Genomic DNA, 24,318 nt, shown 5'->3' on the forward strand with positions numbered 1-24,318 from the left:
TCTGTTTTATATCACAATATGTCTGAGTGATCCTGCATATTGAGTCTCAAAATGCTCTGTTTCACCAGATGATGTCATAAGGTGGTCCATACACCTTTTCATTGCTCAAATTACATGCACTAAAAAGCGTGACATTGCTTATAAGGAGCAGCTATCGTTTTTAGCAGTATTTAAACCGCTTAACTCCAGTTCTTGCCCCCTCTGCTGGCATTATAAAAGTTTTAAAATCACAGAAATCAGCGGTGTTTTAGTCTATTTACTTACTACTTATAGTTTCCATACATATTCATTGTATTAAGTTATAAAACATGAAATAATAAATGTTTAAGAGACTTGTTAACGCATAATATATAAGCAAATGTACACAGAGACGCAGATAAATATTGCGTTTTGTTTCTACATCGTGTAATTTTCCATCATTTCTATTGGATGTCTAGTGTATAGTGAGATTTTTACAACAAACTACATTGAAAAAGTAAGTAAAATTATTAAGTCTGTAATTCATGATGTCTCCTGTTGTTTCCAGGTACAAACACTCCGCCCACAATTGCGGCTACACCTGTGCCAGCGCTGCCTCCACCGATCGGAGTCAACGGATACAGCAGTGTTCCTGCCCCCACCAACGGACAACAAGCAACCGAGACACTGTACACCAACGGGGTTCATCCATATCAAGGTACTTACAATATGTACCATATATGTACAATAATATATGTACCATAGACCAACTGAACCTACTGAAACATATTTGAAGCAGAGGGCTACAAACCGGTGTCAATACAGGGAGTCAGTTGTACCGTTGTACCGTTAATAAGACTTGGAAGATTATTTTTAGGTCTGCGTCACAATGCAAAGTGATGTTATTCAGGTTATAGACATAGAATTTCTTCAGTTTGTAGTAAAAAATTATTCCTGATCAATTGGGCCAGTTTATGAGGAGGCATGACGGCCAAAAAAAAGTGGTCTGAGGGCCATATTTGGCCCCTGGGCCGTAGTTTGGACGGCCCTGACATAGACTTTTGATACTATAATTCAGAGGGAAAAAATAGGGCTGAACAATTTGTTGCAATCAAGATTATAATTTGACTTTTGGGCAGTTATAAAATGACAAAAACTGCAGTTATTTAGGATGTTTTCTGCAAAGAACAAAATATCCTGTCAGTTTATAGAAAAATCTTGTTGTTTCTGTAGTTTAGACGTGTACAAACATGTTCTAAAATGCATGGGATTCTTTTATTAGTTCATGTTTTAGTTCTTTCTCAATGCTCCTTACGTAGTTTGCAGTGTGCCCTACATCTTAAACGGACAATACTAATCTAATCGCAATTGCAATACTTAACATGTTGTAATTAATAGAATAAGCCACCCTCCTTGTATTTAAAATGTTATGTTCTTTGCATTTGTTTCCACAGCCCAAAGCCCGGCTGCTTTGGACCCTCTACAGCAGGCTTATGCAGGAATGCAGCATTACACAGGTTAGTATCAAAAAGAAATGCATAAGAATAAGAGATACAGATACTTTAGGATGGTGAGGAATTACAAACAACATAGCGCAATGAATCTATCTTTCACAATCAGTATTTTCCAGTCATGTGACGCCATTTTGAATCAATCTCTACTTTAAAAACTCTAAAAGAAGAATCAATTTTTTTTTACTTTGAGCTGTGGAGTTTGAAATTTCTACATTCTAATTTACACTTTAAATTGAACTAAATTGAAATCTTAAAACTTGATTTGTTTTTAAATAAAGAATTATGCATAAAGTCCAGTATTTGAATAGTAATGTGAGTGGAAATCTCTGGTCCGGTCCCGGTATGAGCCCAGTTTACATCCTTATATAGTCTTAGTTTTGGTCCAGTTCTAGTCCTGTTTTAGTCCGGGTCTAGTCCAGGTTTAATGCCGGATTTTGTCCCAGATCAGAGTCATTTTAGATGTAGTGAAAGTGCAAATGTGAACGCTCCCTTACACACACTAAACTGACACTAAACCAGAACTAAACCAGGACTAGAACAGGACCAAACGACGACTACACCAGGACTAAACCGAGCTCAAACCAGGACACATGTGCGTTAACCCTAGTCCTGGTTTAGTCCTACTTTTTCTGTGTGTGTATGAGTGTGTGTGCGTGTGTGTGTGAGCCTGAATACACCCCGTAGCATGAAATAAAAAAAGAGACGGACCAAACCCTGTCTAGACATAAAAACAACATTAAAACGACCCTAGACAACACAGATGTACTAATTTGTCTGGGTTTATATCAAATGTGACTTTTTCCAGACTGATCCTGCCCTCTGAGTCAATATCCCCATCTGTACCCCTCATCAATTCTTTTAATACCCAAATGTCAGAGCCCTAGTCTGTTATTGTTTGACTTGCTCCACTGAACCCACTGTTACATTTAATTGTTTTCACCTTCATGTTTTTTGGTTGAAATCGAGCCGCGGCATTGGTCAGTGAGATGTTGCCACCTGTTGTTTCGGGCCAATCAGATGATGTTACTGTCCTGTCTCCCCCAATAGCGGCGTACCCGGCTGCGTACGGATTGGTCGGGCAGCCGTTCCCCCAGCAACCCACATTGGTTACCCAGCAACACCAGCAGCCCCAGCAACAGCAGCAGAGAGAAGGTGAGGAGACTTCCTGTGTGTTATCGGGACACGCCCCCCCTCGTCCTGCACTGTAAAAAACACTACTACACAAGTTTAAATGATGAAATAGCATGTATATATAGTTCAGATGAGTTCAAATTATTTTTTATGTTTGGAAATTGATTCACGGTCAAGAAAATTGCACTTAAATGTAAGTAGTGGGACTGGTTTCAAAATAGTACTGCAATTACCACAGGACCTGGGATGCCTTTCGCTGTCAGATACAGGGACACATTACAGTATATGACAGAGTGTCCTTTTGTCCTTTTACTTTATTACTAAGTTAATTTCATTTGAGCAGGTTGAGTTGCGCAGTTCTGTACATGAAATTTGTACCGTTTGACCTTTTCGTGCTCAAAAGAAACAGGAAAAATTGAAGAGTTCATTCGGAAAAACAGGGAAAGCGACATGTTTGCGTTGTTTGTACGGCACGATACTTCGATATAAGTGTTTTACGGAATAAGAAAGACGTTAAAATCACAATATAGCAAAGCAAAACATAGATAATCAGCGTAAAATTAATGTTAAAAGAGAAGAGTCGCATGCACAGCTGAACAGAAGCGTTTGAACCTGGATTTAAACAGATAAGTGCCATTTTAAAACGTTATCAGAGGCTTACGGTTTACGCTTTCTGTAGCTGTTTTACTCCTATCAAAATATAAATATAAAATCCACTCCACATTATAATACCTGCAGAAGATGGTAGCAAAAACAAAAATACAGAGATGTGTTTTTGCAGTTGGACTCTTAGGATCTGGCAACTCAAATGATGGAGAGTGAATAATTGGCTTGAAAACCAAATCATTAAATATAAACAAGCTCATTTTGTGTGATATATTTGGGTAATAGTGAATAAAACATCATTATTAAAGTTTAAAAAAATATCTAAATTATTTACTTAACGCTGAGGACACAGAAAAATACATGTACTTCTACTAAAATATGAAAATAAAATAAATAATAAAATAAATAGATGATTTGACACTGAAAAATTCGAGGAAGAAATGAAAAGAGACACTGGCCGAGTTTTGTTAATGTGTTAGAAAACAGTGGTGTAACGTAACAAAGTAAAAGTAATAAAGTACTGTACTTTTAGGTATCTGCACTTTACTTAAGTACATTTTAAACTGGATATTTTTGGATAATTTTTTACTTTTACTTCACTACATTTAAGAGCAGTATTTGTACTCTCTACTCCACAACATTTTTGAACAGGACTGAAAAGTAAAAGTATTTGTTTTTATTATTTTTTAACTTGCAGTAAAGGCTGAGGGGTTATTTTTAAGCAAAGCAAACACAAATATACAAAAATAAAAACAGCTAAAAAAAAAAACAAAAACAATTATGGATTCAATTGTTTCTGTTGAAAATTCAGCACAAATCTGTATCAAAATCACTACATCTGAAGCTTTAGACCTCAAAATCTGTGTGAAATACTTGTACTTTTAACTCTTTACGTACATTTTTAAACATGTACTTTTACCTACTTCTGCTTAAGCACATGTTTCATATGACACTTTCACTTTTATTTGAGTATTTTTTTGCTTTGGTATCTATACTTTTACTTAAATAACAAAAAAAAAAAAGAGTACTTCTCGCCCCAGTGTTGCGCTCGATATTCTAAGTTCAAGTTATTTATAGTTAACGGTCTTGTGAAGGAGAAAGTACACGTCTGTAGTACACTGTGTATCTGTGTTTGGAGTCAAGTGTCTCATATCGTGTTTTTTTGGGGGTTTTTTGCAGTGAAGGGTCTTATTCATTTCTTTTTTCATATTTCGTCACCTGTTTTTGATTTATGCGTCTGCTCCTAACGCTCCGTCTGTGTGTGTGTGTACTCGTGTGTGTGTGTGTTTCAGGTCCGGAGGGCTGTAACATCTTCATTTACCACCTGCCCCAGGAGTTCAGCGACTCCGAGATGCTCCAAATGTTCCTCCCTTTCGGCAATGTCATCTCCGCCAAAGTGTTTGTGGACCGCGCCACAAATCAGAGCAAATGCTTCGGTGAGACATAATCAGAAACAGACGGGTAAAAAGAGCGAAAGAGAGAGAGGAAGAGGAAGAGGAGAGGGGGAAGGACAGGTGTGTCAGACGGAGGAGAGGACAAATGGAGGAGAGAGGGAGGGAGAGAAGGAGAGACGGAGGAGGAGGGGGCGTTTAAAGGACAAAAAACACTCACCTTTATTTGCATACTACGATCGACAGCTTTGTTTTTGTTTTCCTGCAGAGGTTGCACTGGGTTTAATGGCGTGTATCCAGGCAGGTCAAGATTAATAGATTAATTGAAAAAAGTCGTTAGTTAATCTCAGTAATTACTAGAATTTATAACAGCAATATCTCAGTTCAATTCAGTTTTATTCATATAGAACATTGACCTTGATGTTGGCACTTAGTTATTATTAAAACCTCCACACGCAACTTGTTTTTTTTATGTTTAACTTGGGCTAAAGTCATTGTGAACATTTAAAATAATTTGCAAACTGGTTCAGTGCAAATTAAATATTTTAAAACAAGTCAAATTAATTAGGTTATGTTAATATTCAAATGCATGTAAATAACTTTAATCTCTTGAAATCACAATCAGAAATTCTGAATCTAAATTGTAATATTTCTTTGTCACTAGAAAAAGCCTAAAATTAAGAAATAATAAGAAAAAAAAAGTTATAATTTTAGAAGCAAAAATCTATGACACTTTAAATAATGTAAACTATATTATTATCATCTGGATTTAACAGCACGTTTGATGTAATGAAACTGCTCTCACAGCTTGAACAATTAGAATCTTAGAATAATAGATTTTTTTTATTTATTTCATTTTATTATTTATTTTAATAGGGACACATGCAACAAACACAGATTAATAATTTATTAATAAATAAATAAATACAGTGAATGTGTCAAAAGTGAATTGAGAATTGAAATAACACACATTTACAAACTCACACACTCATGTTTTATTTTCTTTCAGTTCTCTCTCTCCACCCTGCCCCCTCCGATTCTCTCTCCCTCTTTCCCCCGTCCCCCATACTCTCTCTGTCCCTCTCCCCCTCTCTCCTCTCTGCCCCCATACTCTCCCTCTCTCTGTCCCCCTCGCCCCCATTCTTTCCCTCTCCCTCTCTCCTTCTCCCTTGCCCTGCTGCATTCTCTCTCTCTATTCCTCCCTCTCTCTCCCCTCTGCCCCCCCATATTCTCTCTCTCTGTCTCTATCCATTTGCACCCCATACTCTTTCTCTTCCTCTCTCTCCCTGCCCCCATACTCTCTTCCTCCCTCTTTCCCGCTGTCCCCTCATTCTCTGTCTCTCTCTGTACTTCTTCCTCTCCTGTCCCCCCATTCTCTCTCTCTCTCCCTCCCTATTTCCCCTGGCCCTCCATATTCTCTCCTTCTCTCCCTCCCTCTCTCTCCCCTCGGTCCCTCATTCTCTCTCCCTCTTTCTCTCTGTCCCCTCATTCTCTCTCTCTCTCCCTCTCTCCCCTGTCCCCTTATTTTCTCTCTTCCTCCTTCTTCTCCTGTCCTCTCATTGTCTCTCTCTCCCTCCCACTTTCTCTCTGTCCCCTCAATTGTCTCTCTCTCTCCCTCTTTCTCTCTGTCCCCTCATTGTCTCTCTCTCCCTCCCACTTTCTCTCTGTCCCCTCAATTGTCTCTCTCTCCCCCTCTTTCTCTCTGTCCTCTCATTGTCTCTCTCTCTCCCTCTTTCTCTCTGTCCCCTCATTGTCTCTCTCTTCCTCCCTCTTTCTCTCTGTCCCCTCATTCTCTCTCTCTCCCTCCCTCTTTCTCTCTGTCCCCTCATTTTCTCTCTCTCCCTCCCTCTTTCTCTCTGTCCCCTCATTGTCTCTCTCTTCCTCCCTCTTTCTCTGTCCCCTCATTCTCTCTGTCCCCTCATTTTCTCTCTCTCCCTCCCTCTTTCTCTCTGTCCCCTCATTGTCTCTCTTTTCCTCCCTCTTTCTCTCTGTCCCCTCATTCTCTCTCTCTTCCTCCCTCTTTCTCTCTGTCCCCTCATTCTCTCTCTCTCCCTCCCTCTTTCTCCCTGTCCCCTCATTGTCTCTCTCTCCCTCCCTCTTTCTCTCTGTCCCCTCATTGTCTCTCTCTCCCTCCCTCTTTCTCTCTGTCCCCTCATTCTCTCTCTCCCTCCCTCTTTCTCTCTGTCCCCTCATTGTCTCTCTCTTCCTCCCTCTTTCTCTCTGTCCCCTCATTGTCTCTCTCTCTCTCCCTCTTTCTCTTAACATTAAAATCGCTCGTTTATTGTTACATCTCTCTTGTCCCGACTCTTCTTACAAATGTTTTTTTTTTTATATATATATTTCTCAGGATTTGTAAGTTTTGACAACCCCGCGAGCGCTCAGGCCGCCATCCAGGCCATGAACGGATTCCAGATCGGGATGAAGAGGCTCAAAGTGCAGCTGAAGAGGCCGAAAGACGCCAACCGCCCGTACTGAGCCGCACTGTGGACACGACAGACATAAGATGAGGTACGAGTATAAAAAATAAACTTTACTTCAGTTTTATGATGGAATAAAAAAGCAATAATTGAGAATAAGGAGACGCCGCAGCTGCAGAAATCCCAATTGTGATTAAGACAAAGGTTAACATGAGCAAACACTGCAACGAACAACGGACAGATGAGTTTAAATGACTTTAAATCAGGATCTTAATTTGAGTTTTTAATAGTTTTTTTTTTTTCTTTAGGCCTGTATATATATATATATATATATATATATATATATATATATATATATATATATATATATATATATATATATATATATATATAAAGAAATAAGAGTCAGGTTTATGGAGATGCAATTTATTTATTTATTTAATTTTTATTTTTTACTTTTATTTTTATGTATTAATTAATTAATTTATTTTTAATATTTTTTTTCTCTGTTCAATTAAAAAAAATCTGCTTTTATTAAATTTTTTGGCTTAAACTTACATAATGTACCTCTAAGTAAAAACAAATTTATTTCCTTAATTACATGGAATATTCCTTGTTCCTTAGGAAAATCTTATTTCTAGACACGTCACATTGTACTTATACTACTGCACTACTAATATTACTTTTTTAATTTTAGCATTTTTGTTAAGATTTATTTATTATTAATACATTTGCTCTATTCTCTATTGGCACATTTGGTTTTCCTTCCTTCTGCGCTTAACAAATTTAAAATCAATCAGAAATACCATGAAGCAAACTGTTAACCTGCATGATATTTACGATTAAATAACTACTTGAATTACAATCCATTTTAAAGTCATTTTACCGCAGTCTCGTTGCTCGTTTTTGCAGTGTCGCTATGGCAACCTTACCAAGTCATAAAAGGATTTGCTTTAAGTTGAATCTATCAAATTTATTTATTTTCTTTCCTGCTGTTTCCATCTTTTTCTGACACCCAAGACCCTCCTGTCCAATCATATTTCATGAGGACCCTGGCTATGATAAGCTCTGACCCCTTCCTCTCACGGTGTTGTAAGTTGATTGGTTGGCCTGTGTTTTTTGGGTTGCCGTGACGATTGATTGCCTGTGTTGGTTGCCCTTGGTCACCGCAGCAACCCGCCATGTTGACCTGCATGTCCTGTTGCCGTAGTGACCACGACTGTGTTTGGTGCATTGTGACTTTCTTTTGTATTGACCTGTGCACACACTGATCAATAACTGTCTACAGCCCGGGATTATTTTTTATCTGATTCAAAAGATTTTTAAACATTTAATTTTTCTTAATTTACGCATTGTAAACGATCAATTTTGTAAGTAATTTTCCGAGTTTTTTCTGCAGTTTTGTTTTTGATCAGTCTTGTAGTGTTCTGTTTGGTGTCATTATGATTTGAAGCGTTTTTTGGGTACAGTAGTGGACATTGTGTGTGTGTTTGTTACACTGTAGTGTGTAAAATGAGCGCTGCTATATCCCTGTTGTTTTGGTGTTTGTGTGGACGAGCTCAGCGGTTTAACGACGTGAAACAAGACAAATATAGACCTACACAAAATAGATCATAAAGCTTCTTCAAACTGTTTAATATGAGCAAGAAACAGACCGAAAAACATACGAAAACTGCACTTAAAAGGCTAATAACACACACAGGTTAATAGTTATGCATATTCATAGACTGTATATATAAATGGACATAGCCAACCTGCTAGCCGTCGTGTTCTAAATCATGTGCGCATCACTTTACGTTACAAAACTGTCACTCGTCTCTCCGTAACTGCTTGCTGTGTTGTTTTTATTTCACAATTTTGTCTGTAAATCAAGATATGAACATTAATAACAGACAAATCAGGCGCCCTCTTTCCGCAAAGTCGCTGCTGGTGGAGTTAGCAACAGGTTTGATTGACAGCGTTGCTAAGCGTCCCTGCCAAATCAGCGCTTCAACAGCCTCGCTCCGGATTGGCTCTTGGGTTGCTATGATACTCCTTTCTAACATGGAAGTCAGCTCCAAATTCGCCGCTATAACCGTTAGCCTCGATTAGCTTCATTTGACTTTAGCCGCACGCTGTTATCCCACTTCTTTATACAGTTTATCTGCGTACTGTATTCACACTACTCTGAGTACTATGTATAACCTGGGTATTTCCTATTTGCAGGCCGTATTAAAGCATTACGTAGTGATTAGTTTGCTTTAGTTTTCCTTTTTATTTACAAGTTTTCCATGTGTCGTCCCTGATTATTCCAAAAACTACCTAAAGATGGCGCCACACACAGGTGCAATTTAAATTAAGCAGTTTGTAACTAAGTCTAAACAATGAAAGCGACGCAGCGTAGTGACAGAATTTTAAAAATGGATGATACAAACACGAAGATGTCACATGGGCGTTGGGGACGTTGTGACCTAAAGCTGCCACAAGGAGGCGCTTTACAGTCTGGGATGTAGGACAGAGCAAAAACGCAGGATTACTGAAACAAAACGCAGCTCCAGGTATGTTTTGATGTGGATATAACCTTAAAAACATCACATTTTACTCAACTATACGCTCTTTAAACATGATGCATTTTGGGTAATCCTGTACTTTATAGTCGAGCTGTACTTTGACAGGCAAATATGGGTTGCTTTTACCTTTTCATTTGCAATATTTTTCTTTTATTTGTTGTTTTATTGTCACTTCCGCGTGGCAATGCCTTCTGCACCATATGCTACACTTCCTAAACCTAGTCCTACATGCTCCAGTCTCTCTCTTTCTTTCTTTCTTTCTTTCTCTCTGCTGCCTTTATGTTGTTCCACTTATCCAGGCTAAATTAATTGCATTTATCCATCCTGACCTCCTCTTTCTAACCTCTCTGTGGTTTAAAGGTAAAGGTTATGTGGTTGTCATGGTGGAAACATCTAGTGCCTCTTGCTTATTGGAGATCAGCCTTCAAATATAGGAATTCTGGGAGAAAAACGTTGAATTATTTAGCGTTTAAGCAGCGTAACGTTCAAATTTAAGCTTTTTTAGCAGCATCGGATGAACTCAGATAGACATATTGCCAAAAGGAAGTAGCTGTAAATGTATTTCGGATTTATTTTTAGAGTCAAAATAACAAAAATGGTCACCCAGAATTTCTATACTGCAAATGCGAGAAGGATTTGCATGTCGTAGTGTGTGCTTGCAGTTATCCCAAGAACACAAGTACAGCTATTGCTAATTCCAAGGCGCTCAAAATGCTATCTTTGTCGTTAACCCTGAAAGGTACAAAGTATTTTCACTCTAGACATGCATGGTCCAGGCACTTGTTTGTGGCCCAACAACATGATGTAATATTGCTGTTAGAATCAAACCAAAACGAAACAAAAGTTAGAATTGTAAAGTGGCTTCGAGATGGTGATGGTTATTTTAAAAGTTCCGCATTCAGTGTTGGGGCATGACTGGTTAGATCAATGTAATTCTTATCGTACACAAAAAGGATGATCTAAATGAGTTCAAATGACTTCAGTTCATCTTGTTTCACTTGTTTTGAAAGGCTTTTGGTGTATTTTATAAGTAGGACTACAACGTTTTTACTTCTCGGTGTGTAACAAGAAGTAAATACTTGGTTTTCTGGATCTAAACCAGGTCTAAACAGGACTTTTCCGGTCTAAATTCGAGCTAAAGCAGGTGTGGAAATGAAAAAACTACAGATTCCTATGCTAATTCTACCAAACGAGGACAAAAACGTGGAATAAATTGACTCTAAATTCAGAAAATATTTGAAATGCAGTGCAGGCAAATCAGTATAAAGCCTGAAGGAGCTCACGTATCCCATATTTTGTGAGCCGATACGTCCTGGGAGCTGCACTGCCGTTGCACCGGGTTGCACCAGCAGCATTACGGGATGGGTCAAAAGAAAAGGACATCGTTTCTTTTCAATAATTTCATTTTGGCTCAAGGACGATTTAGTTTCAAAATGATAATAACCAGAACCACTTATCTGCGAGCAAATAAACAAATCCACTTGTCAATTCAAACGATTCAAAACAAGTAAAAAATCCTGAATTCAAGTCATTTCAAGTCATGCGTTCCTTTTTGTACAGTGCGTATTCTAATGTGTCCTTTCCTCTGTCCTTTTTCCCCCTGTTTATACACCTCCATCCTTGTCTATCTTCTTCCTCTCCCCCTCTTTCTTTCTTTCTTTCTTTCTTTCTCTCTGCTCTCTCTCTCCGTCCGCACTTGCAGGTGACTTTTCGGAGACCGTTTTTTGGAGAAAGAAGAAGAAGGAGGAGGAGGAGGAGGAATCCCAGGGTTCATTGTGCTTTCCGACTGCCTGCTACCTTTAGAGCGTTTTAGGAGTGCGGCGTCATCGTCCTCAGCAGAAGCTCGCAGCACTCGCCCCACGCTCCAGCTATCGGTGAACGGACCAATACAAACAAAATGTACATAACGTGCACAAACACAACTTCCTTGCTAACATAACTGCAAGATACGTACTCAAATACTTACCTTCTGCCTGGTATGACGTCTGACCGTAAGAGTGGAATTTGCCAAGTTATAAAAATGGTTTGTAAAAAAAAAAAAAAAAAAAAACAACTACTGCTGTATCACTCCAAAACACTTGTCTATACTATGTCTATTACAGGACAAATATAGAGGGACTGATGTTTCATAGTTAAAAGTGAAGAAAAATCAAAAAATGCAACTACAAATGTAGGTTAGAACGAGTCAGGAGAGGAGAGCTGTAAATATTTTAGTTTACAAAGAGCAGCATTTAAAATCAACACTAGAAAAATGCAAAAATAATACGAGTTTAGATAACACTGAACAGACACGTCATTATTATTATTATTATTATTATTATTATTACTTATTAAGTCAAGACAAATCGCCATTGTCCTCATAAAAGGATATTACATTCCGAATTGTAAAGTAAAAAATCACTAACCTATTTTAAATTTCTACTTAGATTTTAGGTGAACTGTGGGGGTGGGGGGCAGCACTTTTATTCGGGAGCTTTTAATATTTGAACTATTTTTTATTTATTTACTAATTTATGAATTATTTTGTTTATCGGGAGGAGGGGTTTTGAACAGGCTGCAATATTTTGATTTTAGAATTTTATAGTACAAACATTTTCGAGAGCCTGTTTCTGTCAGACTCTTGCCATTGAGGAATTATAATGTATGTATTAATTATTACAACAATTATATTTATTTCTAATTTATTGAATCCTGTTTTTGATCCACTCTGTTTTTAAGTTAAAATAAAAAGTATCATGCGAAAAGTTGTGATTTTTGCTTGTTGCTGTAGCTGCTGTGCCTTTAGTGTCCAGAAGATGGCGCCACTTCAACTCACTGAACATTCTTATCTGTTAAATTCATTTATGGGAGTAGCTACATTAGGGTATTATCTATAAAATGCTCTATTTGTCTTATCTCTGAAGACAACTGCCCTATATTTTGCATTTACTTTGGGTCATTTCTATCAAAAAGTGGGTTAATTAGGTCAAATAATTACATTTTTATAATCATTAACATGATTTAAAAAACATAAAAGCAGTTATCTGGCTGCAGGTGTTCTTACAAACAAATGCTAACATGTTTAATACACAAATCCTGCGCATTTAGGCTGAGTTTGTCTCTCAAACAACAACAAAAACACTCTGTTCCACCTTGTGATGTCATCATGTGGCGATACAGGAAGTGCTCCACTGTGTTTTTAAACTCCAAACACCTTCTCTAGTATCATTTGGATGATTTCAGCACCTTCCCTAGAACAATTTGGATGATTTCAACCCTGGAATTACCAATCTCTACTGAACTAAAGGTAAAATGAGCTGTTAACTGCTCCCACTTCATGACATCACAAGGTGGAACAGATCATTTTGAGCCTTGGAGATGCTACAAAGTTCTATTCAGCTTGTTACGTCTTAATATTATGCACCAAATAGTAAACACAACATTAGCATAAATCTAGTTAGGCCTACGTCTATTAATTAAAAAAACAAAACAACAAAATGCTCTGTTCCACCTTGTGATGTCATTATGTGGTAACACAGGAAGTGCTCCAATGTATTTTTAAACTCCACACACCTTCTCTAGTATCATTTGGATCATTTCAGCCCTGGAATTGCCAGTCGCTACTGCACAAAAGGTAAAATGAGCTGTTAACTGCTCCCACTTGATGACATCACAAGGTGGAACAGAGCATTTTGGGCTTTTTTTAGATGCTATAAAGCTCAAGCCAAACAAACCAAAGAGTAAACACAACATTGTCATAAATCTACAGTCTTTGTGGACACATTCTTACCGTCCAACGCGCATGTCAGAGTCTTGGCACATTTTTTGGCCTTATGGTTCCTTAATATTTAATGTTCGCTTTAATAATTCAGATCTGGGGGATGTGTCTGTTAAGTTAAAAGGCCAACACCACTTACCGCGCTGTAGCCTACTTTACTGCGTCTTCATGTCACTCACCTTACGTGCTTTTTCACGAGTTCAAAGGTCACGAGCGGTGCACATGTCGTGAAAAAGGCTGAAGCTGATTGAGTGTAAAACGCAGAGTGAAACGCAGAGAAACATGTTTGAACTCAGCGGCCTATTGTCGCCTATAGACAAACGCAGAGGGAAAGTGGCACCGGTTTGGCACAGATCCTCGGCGTGTGGACATATGTTGCGGCGGGAGGAGCATGGAGTCCATTACTCCACCTCAAATTTGGAGGGAGAGGACTGAAAAGGAGGAGGAGGAGGTGGTGACTTTACTCTGAGCGGAAACAAAACGCACATGTGTGTCACTGCGGGTATTTATCACACTGTGGGGGCTCGAATCTGTATGTGCTTTTAATTCATGAGGACTAGGGATCAACTTTGTGGGATCCCAATGTTTTTTTTTTTCATTTTTTTCACTACTTTTTTCACTTTTTTTGTCTACAAACTGATCATAGACAGAAATAATCAAGGCTCAGATGTGTTTAAAATGGTTTAAACTGAGATTTGGGGTGTGTTTATGCTTTGAAATTATGAAAATTGAAATAAAATGTTGTGCCACAATGATAATATTTCTGTTTTTGACCTGTCTATCAGGACAAATATCACCTCCCCTGCCCTTATTATTAGATCAACAGCAGGGTTTAAAGTTCAGGTTTGGTTCAAGTAGCACGTTTTGATTAAGGTTATGGTTAAGATCAGTTTCCAGGGAATAAACGAATCCAAACTTAACGTAAAAATGTCCTCAACAAGCTCTGAACGCCAACATGTATGTGTGCGGGCTATTTATAACACTGTGGACACCTAAATCAGTGTGCTCTTAACTCATGCCTGTCTTCTTTATGGGAACCAAAGCGAGGGATGTGGCTGCAGACCTCTGTTCAGAGGACCCGACCCGCAGACCTCTACCAGGATGACCCTCAGGTGACTAACTTCAAATCACAGGGTCCTAAGAGTAAATAAACAAAACAGCGGTCGTGGCAGAACATCGCCAAAAGCTCACTGTTACATGGTCGTGTTGCAAAAGTTGACATTGTTTTACTAAAGACAAGCTTTTTCCTAACCTTAATCATTATAGATTTATGCCTGGTCTTAATAATCTTGACCAGAAACAAGGTCTACATGTGTCAAACTCAAGGCCCGGGGGGCCAAATGCGGCTCGCCACGTCATTTTATGTGGCCCGTGAGAAGATAAATTAAAAGGCATGACTGTCATTTTAAAAATGAGTCTATGCTGCTTTAATGTGTGCACTCACAATGAACTAATGAGATTTTCCCAGTAAGTGGAACTGAGAAATATTTGCAAATAATCATCACAAAATGTTCATGAAGAGGAAAATTGTTGGCATGGAAGGAAGTTTGGAGGAAGAAAGGTGAAGGTGAATAAAAGTTTGTGCTTTGAGGAGAAAAAAACTATGTTTTTTGTGTTTGTGTGTGGTCGGTACAATCTATGTTGACATTTTGACACCAAACACAGAGCTAAGTATGAAAAAGTTATTCTGCAAGAAAAACAACAAATTGTCCAATAATTAAAAGGCTGTAAAAGGACGAATTTGAAGCAGTGCTAAAGGTCTGTGAGGAGGTGTGTCCCGACCAGATACACACTTTTAAAAATGTCAGTTTATCACAGAAACCGTGATTTAACAAGTTAAAAAGTAATTACATTTATTTTACATGACAATCGGTTACATTTAGTGACATTTATAAAGCCGCACAGTCACATCTGGCCCTTGATGGTGGCCATTTTGCTGATGTGGCCCTCAGTGAAAATGAGTTTGACGCCCTTGGTCTACGGCAACACATTCACGGACAAACTACATCTATTACACCTTTGCTGTTTATGCCTTTGTACATTTAAGCCCATGATGAAAGCTAAATATACAGTGTGTTTTTTGATTTGTTTAAAAAGCGAATTAACCCGTGCAAAAAAAGTAAAGCAGAGACAACACAAAGCTACTTCACTTCAAACTAGAAATTAAATCTATTGGTTATTTTTGTATTTTTGTGAACCAAAATGACAGTTCCAAACAGATCCTCGGCCTTTGCTCAGTCGCCTTTTCATTTCAAACTATCAGACAGAGATTCAGCTTCCAGACTCTGAAATTGTCGATAGATTTGAATTATTTTACTAGAAATTTGAAAAAGTACATTTTAGATCATCAAATGTGTCCATGTCAGTCTGGTTAATTGGTAATGTTCTGTATTTACTGTAAAAAATCTGCACATAATTGAGTTTTTAAATTGGTTTGGACTGTAGGAAACATCATGTATTGGGCATATATTGTATTTTCCTGCTAATGTTAAAGATGAACTGTCTGTTTTATAATATAATTGTAATGAAATGTGTGTTTTAATGTGTGTTCACCTGCACAGGGACTGCACATGGACAGTAGTAGAAGCTAAATCTGGTACAAATCATATTTTCTTTTGTCAGATTCATGAATTTGTACATAGTCCCTGAGAAATACAGAAAGAAAGGAAGAAATTCAAAGTTTTGAAATGCAGTTAACAATCTGAAATGAGTTTTTAATCACCATTTATGATCTTTAATAGACAATGACCTAAAGCAACAACTGATAAAAAGTGTAATTAAGTCACCTATAAAGAAAAAATATGAAAAATGGTGAGGAACATGTCAGTGGAGGTGCATCCTGATGTAGGTCTGCGGGGTAGGGGCCTATGGGTGGAAGTCTGTAGCCAGACTCTCTTTAAAAAAACAGACCCCCTCGTTGTACATCCTTTATTATAAGCTCAACATGATTTAGAGTTCAGATATGAGTTAAATTGGGTTAAGGATAAGAAAGAAGCATAGAAGATCTGTCTATATGGTTAAGTTTAGGTTATAAGTCTCCAGTAATCACAAATAAGTCGATATAATGTCTCCAAAAAGCATGGAAACGCAAAATATATATATATATATTTATCATATTTTTTGTACATACACTCAGTTTATGGGGACCTGCCTCTTATAGAAAAAGAGCACCCATTACATGACTCCAATTTCAACATAATTAGATCATTATATTGAAATGTCATGATCTAAAGTGAAGATATGGGTTAAAATAGGTTATGTTTTAGATTCTGATTAGACAAACACTATGTCTAACTGTGGTTGAGGTTAGAATCAGTCTGCAGGAAATGAATGTGTCCCCAAGACGCACGTAAACCCAACATGTGTGCCTGTGTGCATGAGCCAAATGCTCCCTCATGTGCTCGCGCGTCATTTTGTGTCCCTCCCTCTCCGTTATCCCTCACTCCTCCCTCCCCTCTGTCTGTCTGCTGCTCTACGGTCCGCTCTACTGCCCGGCCCGACCTCTGCTGCCTCTGCTGCCTCTGCCCGGCCACACACACACACACACACCCACCCAAACGGACCCTGCTTGATTCCGGGACACGACACGAGGCCAAAAGAATCCAACACCCGGGAAACGGAAACATCAGCGGGACAGAGCTGCGCGAGGACCGGCCCGAATCACGCGCGCTGTGCCATCTTACAAGGGCTCTGATTGTTGTTTTCCACCGTGAAAAAAGCAACCAAAGAAGAAGAAAACATGTCGTGCTCAATGGGGAGATGTAAAAAACAGCGTGGATACTAAAACTTGAGCAGACTTGGCCCTTTTACGCACAGGCGGAGTGGCGCACCGTTAGATTCTGTGGCTGTAGCTGACGCCGAGGCTGCGTGGATCCAAGAAAAGTAGAAAACACCAACAACAAACGCGACACAACGGATAGAAACTCCAAAACAAGTAAGTACAATTTGACTTTCATGTGGATAAGAAGTCTGTATCCGTTTAAATGCGCGTTACACACTGCATCCTGTCTGCGCACGGACGTCATTACGCACGAGGAGGAATTGCTTAATGAAAGGAGCAGCGAGGCATTTTGGGCTTTTTAACTCCAAAACTAAAAGGATTGGACTTTAAATCAACATTTTACCACGCAAAAGAGTACAGATCTAACAAACTGTGTGGTGTAAAAGGCTGTGAAGTGGCACCCGAGTCACAAAACTCTCAGTTATGTGCGATAACCAACACAGCAGCGAACAACATTATCAGACAATTTGCTGATAATTTTATAACTACTATTGTGTTGATACAGTAGCCTAGTTTACAGCCTCTGAGACTCAAGGTTAACAAAGGCCCGGATGATGATGACAATAAGTGAAATTTATATGTCACCAGTGAAGAATAGGAGTAAACAAGATCATTTATTTAGGCAGTGTTTGGTTACTATTGGTCAGCTGTGGAGGAAACACTCAATTTTGTTAAGTGAAAGTAGAAATACAGAGGTAAAAAGTTACTCAAGTACATCTAATTAAGTAAAAGTATTGAAGTAATTGTTTAAAAATGTACTTTAAGAGCAAAAAGTGTTGTTCATTTGTGTTAAATGTAGTAATATTGTATAATATTGTAACATTTTTAAAATTTTTCTTTTGAATTTTGTGTATTTATTTGTTTGCTCAAACCCGAAGGTTGAACTCGGAAGCTTTAATCAGGATGTTAGCACGAAAATTATCAAAATAACTCCTCAAATCATATGAAAAGTACTTTTTACTTGTCAGTCCTGTTTAAAAATGTAGTAGAAAGTACAGATACTGCTCCAAGCCACTGTATCCACTGTAGAATCTACTTAAGTAAAGTACAAATACATACAAATTCTACTTAAGTACAGCACTTTACTGCTTGTATTACTGCTACTGGGCATTATCTCTCATTATTACACACACAAACCCACACAGTCCATTATATTTTAGAGTTTCCCGTATATTCGTAGCATTTCACTTGTTTTGCGTAATGCCTTGGTGTGTATCTTCATCCAAGAGGGATAAATTGCTCTGTTTACGGCATCCCTCTTAATAGAAGGAAGAAGCGGACTCCCAGGAGCCCGTCTAATTGCCCCAAGTATAAACTACCCTCTGGAAAAGGGGGGCATTTAATCATTACTTAAGAGAGTACAAGACAATCAAGACACCACCTCCTAAACCAGTGATCGCTGATTGAAAGTTCACATCAATAATTCATCAAGGCTAAAGCTGAGTGGTTTTAGACAATGCTATTTAGATGTCAGTATTTGCTTATCTGCTGTTCTTAGAGGTAGAGCTGGATAACACTGACGAGCACTGTTCTTCTTTGATGGGTAAAGATAGCTGCTGGCTGTCAGGGCACGAGGCGAAAGGAATGCTTAAAATGTGTGGGATTTGAGTGAGTCACCGTCAGGATGCTAAATGTCCACGTCGTGACCTGAGTTACGGCTAATGGCACAAGTGTAGAAAGTATGCCACTGTGTAAAACGCCTCCCACTGAAAGTATGTGTGTCTGTGCGTTTAGGCTGATTTTGACGGTTTCTGCAAGGAATACAAATGAAATAAATTGTTTTTATAGTTTATATGGTTAATTTATCAATGCTAATTATTCTGTCGTATTAAAATGCTTAGTAGTTTATAGCGTAATTGAAATCTAGTGGGTTTCAGTCCAAGATTTAACGAGTCAAAACAGTCCTGGATGATATGGCCAAACAAATTCATCCAATATTTTTTCCTTGTATCAATTTTCGATTCAATTTTCAAAGTTAAAAGTGCACTATGTAACTTTTCTGGTGGAAAGTCTGTGCTACCTGCGTCTCCATAGAGATGTTATTGCTACGTTTATGCTATTAAACTTATCTATGTACAGTGGTCCCTCAGGTTACGTTCTAAAAATAACCCGCAATAGGCGAAATCCGCGAAGTATCAGCTTTATTTTTACAGTTTTTTGCTGTAAAACACTTTCCTCACACAGGCGTTAACATTTTCTCACATTTCTCTCTTGTTTAAACTCTCTCAAAGTTCAAACAAACACTTCGTAGGCATCTTTGTCGGTGCAGAACGTTTCATCGACATTGTGAGTTTTGTCGGGGAGGAAACAAATTGCAAACGTACAGCACTTCAGAGTCACACTGCGATCCAACGTTTATGTAAATTGTCCGCATGATCGATAACTTTAATGCTATTACGCGAAAAATTTCTAGACATGTCCACATCTCCATGGAGATGAGAAAATGGCGGAAAACCAGCTAAAGTAGCATTTCTGCACCTTTAATTGAAGTGTACAAATGTGTAGTAACTTTTTAAACAGTACTGCAAAGAAAACTAAGGTTAACGGTTCAACTCCAGCTCTAATCACTGTGTATTCTTGTGTCATTGGGCAAAACATTCACCTCGCTCATAGTTTAAGTAATAAAATGTAATGTTGTCCTTTCGTAAAAGCATTTATAGCTCGCTAATAATACCACAAACGCAAGAAAATAATCACCGATTCGAGTGCGAAGGCGACAATGGTCAGGGTCACTGTGATAAGATTTTGCTAATAACATCACATTTTAGCGCGTTTCAGCAAACAGAAGCTCCAGAGTTTGTGTATAGATTACCACGAGGGTCAGTAGAGTAATAAAAAGCCCGTTTCACAAGTGTTGAGAAGGCAGTGTCCTAACAGCTGTCGTAAACGCACAAAGATCAGGCCTAGTTTGAGCATGTGCGAGTACGATCTGATTCATCTGTCTGTCATTAAGCCTAATATAGACAGATACGAGAATATACACAGTGGGACATATGGAGAGTTAGTTATAGCGCTTGCATTTGTTGTCATTAATAACATAACATGTAGCAGTAAAGTTATCCACTCAATGCAGTACAGTAAGTAAATAGGCTCTGTGTGCAGCTGCATGTTTGCTCCATTGCTCAAAGGTGGTGCTACTTTCATTAAAAGCGTAAAATATTAAATACAACAACCTATTTAAATTCAAATTAAGTGTTCCCTCGTTTATCGCAAGGGTCACGTTCTAAAAATAACCCGCAATAGTCGAAATCCGCGAAGTATCAGCTTTATTTTTACGGTTATTCTACGTGTTTTTTGCTGTAAAACCCCTCACCACACACTTTATACACTTTCCTCATTCCTTACATCCTCATTTAGGTAAACGAGGATGTAAATGAGGAGATTTATTGACAGTGGTCTGCAGTCAACTTAAAACGACGTCCCATTAACATGTTGTTTTGGAGTAGTTTTGACCTGATTTGCGTTTATTTGCTTATTTATTTCTCTAAAATACGTGGCAGTGGAATAGGCTTAATTGAACTTAATAAAGCTGATTTTCTTCTCGTGAAAGGGGCAAGTAGGTATTTAAAATTAGCTCCCGTAAACCCTTTGGCACATCGCTCATGCTTGGATTTTTGGGGCACATGCGGAGCTTTAGAACGGCTTTTTCAGATGGAGACGTGAAGCGGGGCCGACGTTGCACAATGACAATCAGCTCGCAATTCAGTTCAAGTTTATTTATATACAGGGTGGCCCAAAAGTCACTGACAGTTAAAAAAAAAGCGTAACTCTTTTGTTTCTTAATATTTTCATTTTTTCAGAGCATTTAGAACGACTCTTCCGACATTAATCTGAGCAAATACAGCAACGAGGAACGAACCTTCATTGTTCAGTGGTACTTTGAGTCACATGGATCAAATACTGAGTTTAACACCAGAGATGCCCCGAGCGTAAACACCATTAAACACCTTGTTTTTCAAAGACAGGGAGCGGTATGTGATCTCCACAGACCTGACTAGTCCTGATTTCTTCCTGTGGGGTGATCTTAAAGAAAAGGTGTTTGTGAATAAACCTCAGACGACTTAATAAACGACTTAAAGCGTAATATCGAGGATCAAATAAGAGCCAAACGCCTGGAAATGCTTTTAAATGTTATGAAAGTGTGTTGGATCGGGCTGTTCAGGGAGAAACCCAAAGTTCTGGACACTTAAAAAACATTATTTTTAAAAAGTAGGTCATTTTTACTTCCGCTAGTTTAAGTTGTGATAATTTAAATTGTAAGTGAACAATTATAACCGTATATATCACCAAAAATATCAGAAGGTTCAGTTTATCTACTGCTAAAATTTGTTGAGTAAAACCTAAGAATTATCAGTGCGATTGAAGATTTAAAAGTGTCAGTGACTCCCTAGCTCCGCTTCTCTCCTCTCTCTTTGTCCTTCTCCCCCTCTTTCATTTCTCTCTCTTTGTCCCTTTCTCCACTCTCTCATCTCTCCATCCCTCCTCTTCACCTCCCTAGCTCCCTTTCCTTCCTCTCTCTTTGCCCCTCTCCACTCTCTCTCTCATCCCTCTCTCCTCTTCATCCCGTTAGCGCCACTTCTCTCCTCTCTCTTTATCCTTCTCCCCCTCTTTCCTTTCTCTCTCTTTGTCCCTCTTTCCACTCTTTCTCTCATCTCATCCCTCCCTCCTCTTCACCTCCCTAGCTCTCTTTCTCTTATCTCTCTTTGTCCTTCGCCCCCTCTTTCCTGTATCTCTCTTTGTCCTTCTCTCCCTCTCTCCAGTCTGTCTCTCATCCCTCCCTCCTCTTCATCTCCTTAGCTCCCTTTCTCTTTTATCTCTTTGTCCTTCTCCCCCTCTTTCCTTTCTCTTTCTTTGTCCCTCTTTCCACTCTTTCTCTCATCTCTCCCTCCCTTCTTTTCACCTCCCTAGCTCCCTTTCCTTCCTCTCTCTTTCTCCCTCTCCCTCTCTCCACTCTCATCTCTCCCTCCCTCCTCTTCACCTCTCTAGCTCTCTTTCTCTCCCTCTCTCTTTGCCCCCTCCCTCTCCACTCTCTCTTTCATCCCTCCCTCCTCTTCATCCCCCTAGCTCCGCTTCTCTCCTCTCTCTTTGTCCTTCTCCCCTTCTTTCCTTTCTCTCTTTACCCCTCTCTCCACTCTCTCTCTCTCATCCCTCCCTCCTCTTCACCTCCCTAGCTGTCTTTCTCTTATCTCTCTTTGTCCTTCTGCCCCTCTCTCCACTCTGTCGTTCATCCCTCCTCTTCACCTCCCTTTCTTCCTTTCTCTTTTATCTCTTTGTCCTCCCCCTCTTTCTCTCCTCCTTTCTCTTTCTTTGCCCCTCTTTCTCTCATCTCTCCCTCATTTTCACCTCCCTAGCTCCCTTTCCTTCCTCTCTCTTTCTCCCTCTCCCTCTCTCCACTCTCTCATCCCTACCTCCTCTTCACCTCCCTAGCTCCCTTTCTCTCCCTCTCTCTTTGTCCTTCTCCCCCTCTTTTTTTTCTCTCTCTTTACCCCTCTCTCCACTCTCTCTCATCCCTCCCTCCTCTTCATCCCCCTAGCTCCGCTTCTCTCCTCTCTCTTTATCCTTCTCCCCCCCTTTCCTTTCTCTCTCTCATCTCTCCCTCCCTCCCCCTTTTAGTCCTTTTTGTTTCATATAAAACTCAACAAAAACGAAATATACCGATAACACGACACAAAGGAAAAGAAAAATAAAACACTAAGATGTCCTGTGGAGCTAGTGTTAAATACCAGGGAGGAGAGGTGGGTTTTCCGCTTTTATCCCGGAGCATCCCACACCGTCGAGTTTGTGATCGGAAAAACATTTTACAATCGTCAGGGAATCACTTACAATAGACTTTACAGACAAAAAACTGATTTATTGCATTGTAAGAGAAAAGTTTAGTAATACTCTATGTGTCTTTACTTGTTTAAAAACGTGCAAGATGCCCTAAAGGTGCACTATGTAACTTTTCTGGAATGTTTTGCCTGCAATGTCTCATAGTATGGCATTAAACAAGTTGCTTCCAGGCCCAGTTACGTGCAGGTAAACTCCCAATAAGAATGCGTGAATGGAAAGTTTGCGTCCACAATGAGACAGGAAAAACAGTAACGTCTCCATGGAAACAAGCAACGGCCAAATGCTCATCTAAAAAAAAGTTACATAATGCCAAAAACGTAAAGATAATTCTCAGCAAAACTCCAAAACAAGGTGATTATTCGTGTCGTTTAACCTGGACAGATGATCGTTTAGATGTGTTTTATGGATCTAAAATAGTAAATGCCGATGCCAGTGTGTTTACATTCCATAAACATTCCCGGGCTCTGTACCAGGATCCTCTCTGCTCCGGAGTCGTCGTCTTCTTCCTGGTTTTTTTACTTAAAACAGAGTCGTGGATATGAAAAACAGCTGGAGGGGTCGTGCCAGACGCAACTGGAGTTCTGTTTACAATCACAACTCGTCTGGAATACATCCCACAGAGAGAGAGGGGGGAGGGAGGGAGAGGGGGAGGAGGAGAGAGGAGCTAGGGAGGTGAAGAGGAGGGAGGGAGAGGGGGAGGAGGAGAGAGGAGGGAGAGGGAGAAGGAGGAAGAGAGGAGAGGAAGGGAGATAGGAAGGTGAAGAGGAGGGAGAGATGAGAGAGGGGGAGAAGGAGGAAGAGAGAGGAGAGTAAGGCCGCTAGGGAGGTGAAGAGGAGGAAGGGATGAGAGAGAGGGAGAGAGGGGTAAAGAGAGAGGAAAGGGAGCGAGGGAGGTGAAGAGGAGGGAGAGATGAGAGAGAGAGGGAGGGAGGGAGAGGGGAAGGAGGAGGAGAGAGGAGAGGGAGGGAGGTGAAGAGGAGCGAGAGATGAGAGAGAGGGAGAAGGGGAGAAGGAGAAAGAGCGAGGAGAGGAAAGGAGCTAGGGAAGTGAAAAGGAGAGAGAGGTGAGAGAGAGAGTGGAGAGAGGGACAAAGAGAGAAAAGAGAGGAAGAAGGACAAAGAGAGAGGAGAGAAAGGGAGCTAGGGAGATGAAGAGGAGGGAGAGAGAGTGGAGAGAGAGAAAGGAGAGAGGGCAAGAGGGAGAAAGAGGGAGGAAAGTAAGGGGGCTGGGGAGGTGAAGAGGAGGGAGGGAGAGATGAGAGTGGAGAGAGGGACAAAGAGAGACAATGGAAAGAGGGGGAGAAGGACAAAGAGAGAGAAGAGAAAGGAAGGTAGGGAGATGAAGAGGAGGGAGGGAGAGAGAGAGAGGAGACTGGGAGAGGG

General features: G+C 39.6%; 2 protein-coding genes across 3 annotated transcripts in view; both read left to right on the forward strand.

Moving 5' to 3' along the window:
- Positions 1 to 11,916, forward strand: part of celf3b (cugbp, Elav-like family member 3b) — a 59,705-nt gene extending 47,789 nt beyond the window's left edge. Inside the window, exons 9-15 of one of the 2 annotated variants that reach the window (XR_008649024.1) lie at positions 527 to 676; positions 1,413 to 1,475; positions 2,520 to 2,624; positions 4,502 to 4,645; positions 6,948 to 7,108; positions 8,038 to 8,109; positions 11,269 to 11,916. Coding sequence is in view for 1 of the 2 variants with exons in the window: in XM_033981095.2 (XP_033836986.1) it covers positions 527 to 676; positions 1,413 to 1,475; positions 2,520 to 2,624; positions 4,502 to 4,645; positions 6,948 to 7,075 (590 nt within the window). In the remaining variant the exon portion in view is untranslated. The remainder of the gene's footprint in view (positions 1 to 526; positions 677 to 1,412; positions 1,476 to 2,519; positions 2,625 to 4,501; positions 4,646 to 6,947; positions 7,109 to 8,037; positions 8,110 to 11,268) is intronic. The other variant, XM_033981095.2, reaches the window with a different exon arrangement.
- A 4,874-nt stretch (positions 11,917 to 16,790) lies between these two features.
- cers2b (ceramide synthase 2b) overlaps positions 16,791 to 24,318 on the forward strand; it is a 29,478-nt gene continuing 21,950 nt past the window's right edge. The window contains exon 1 of the mRNA XM_033981111.2: positions 16,791 to 17,257. The gene's annotated coding sequence lies outside the window, so the exon portion shown is untranslated. The remainder of the gene's footprint in view (positions 17,258 to 24,318) is intronic.

Source organism: Periophthalmus magnuspinnatus, chromosome 16 (assembly GCF_009829125.3).
Source record: "Periophthalmus magnuspinnatus isolate fPerMag1 chromosome 16, fPerMag1.2.pri, whole genome shotgun sequence".
NCBI lineage: Eukaryota > Metazoa > Chordata > Actinopteri > Gobiiformes > Gobiidae > Periophthalmus > Periophthalmus magnuspinnatus.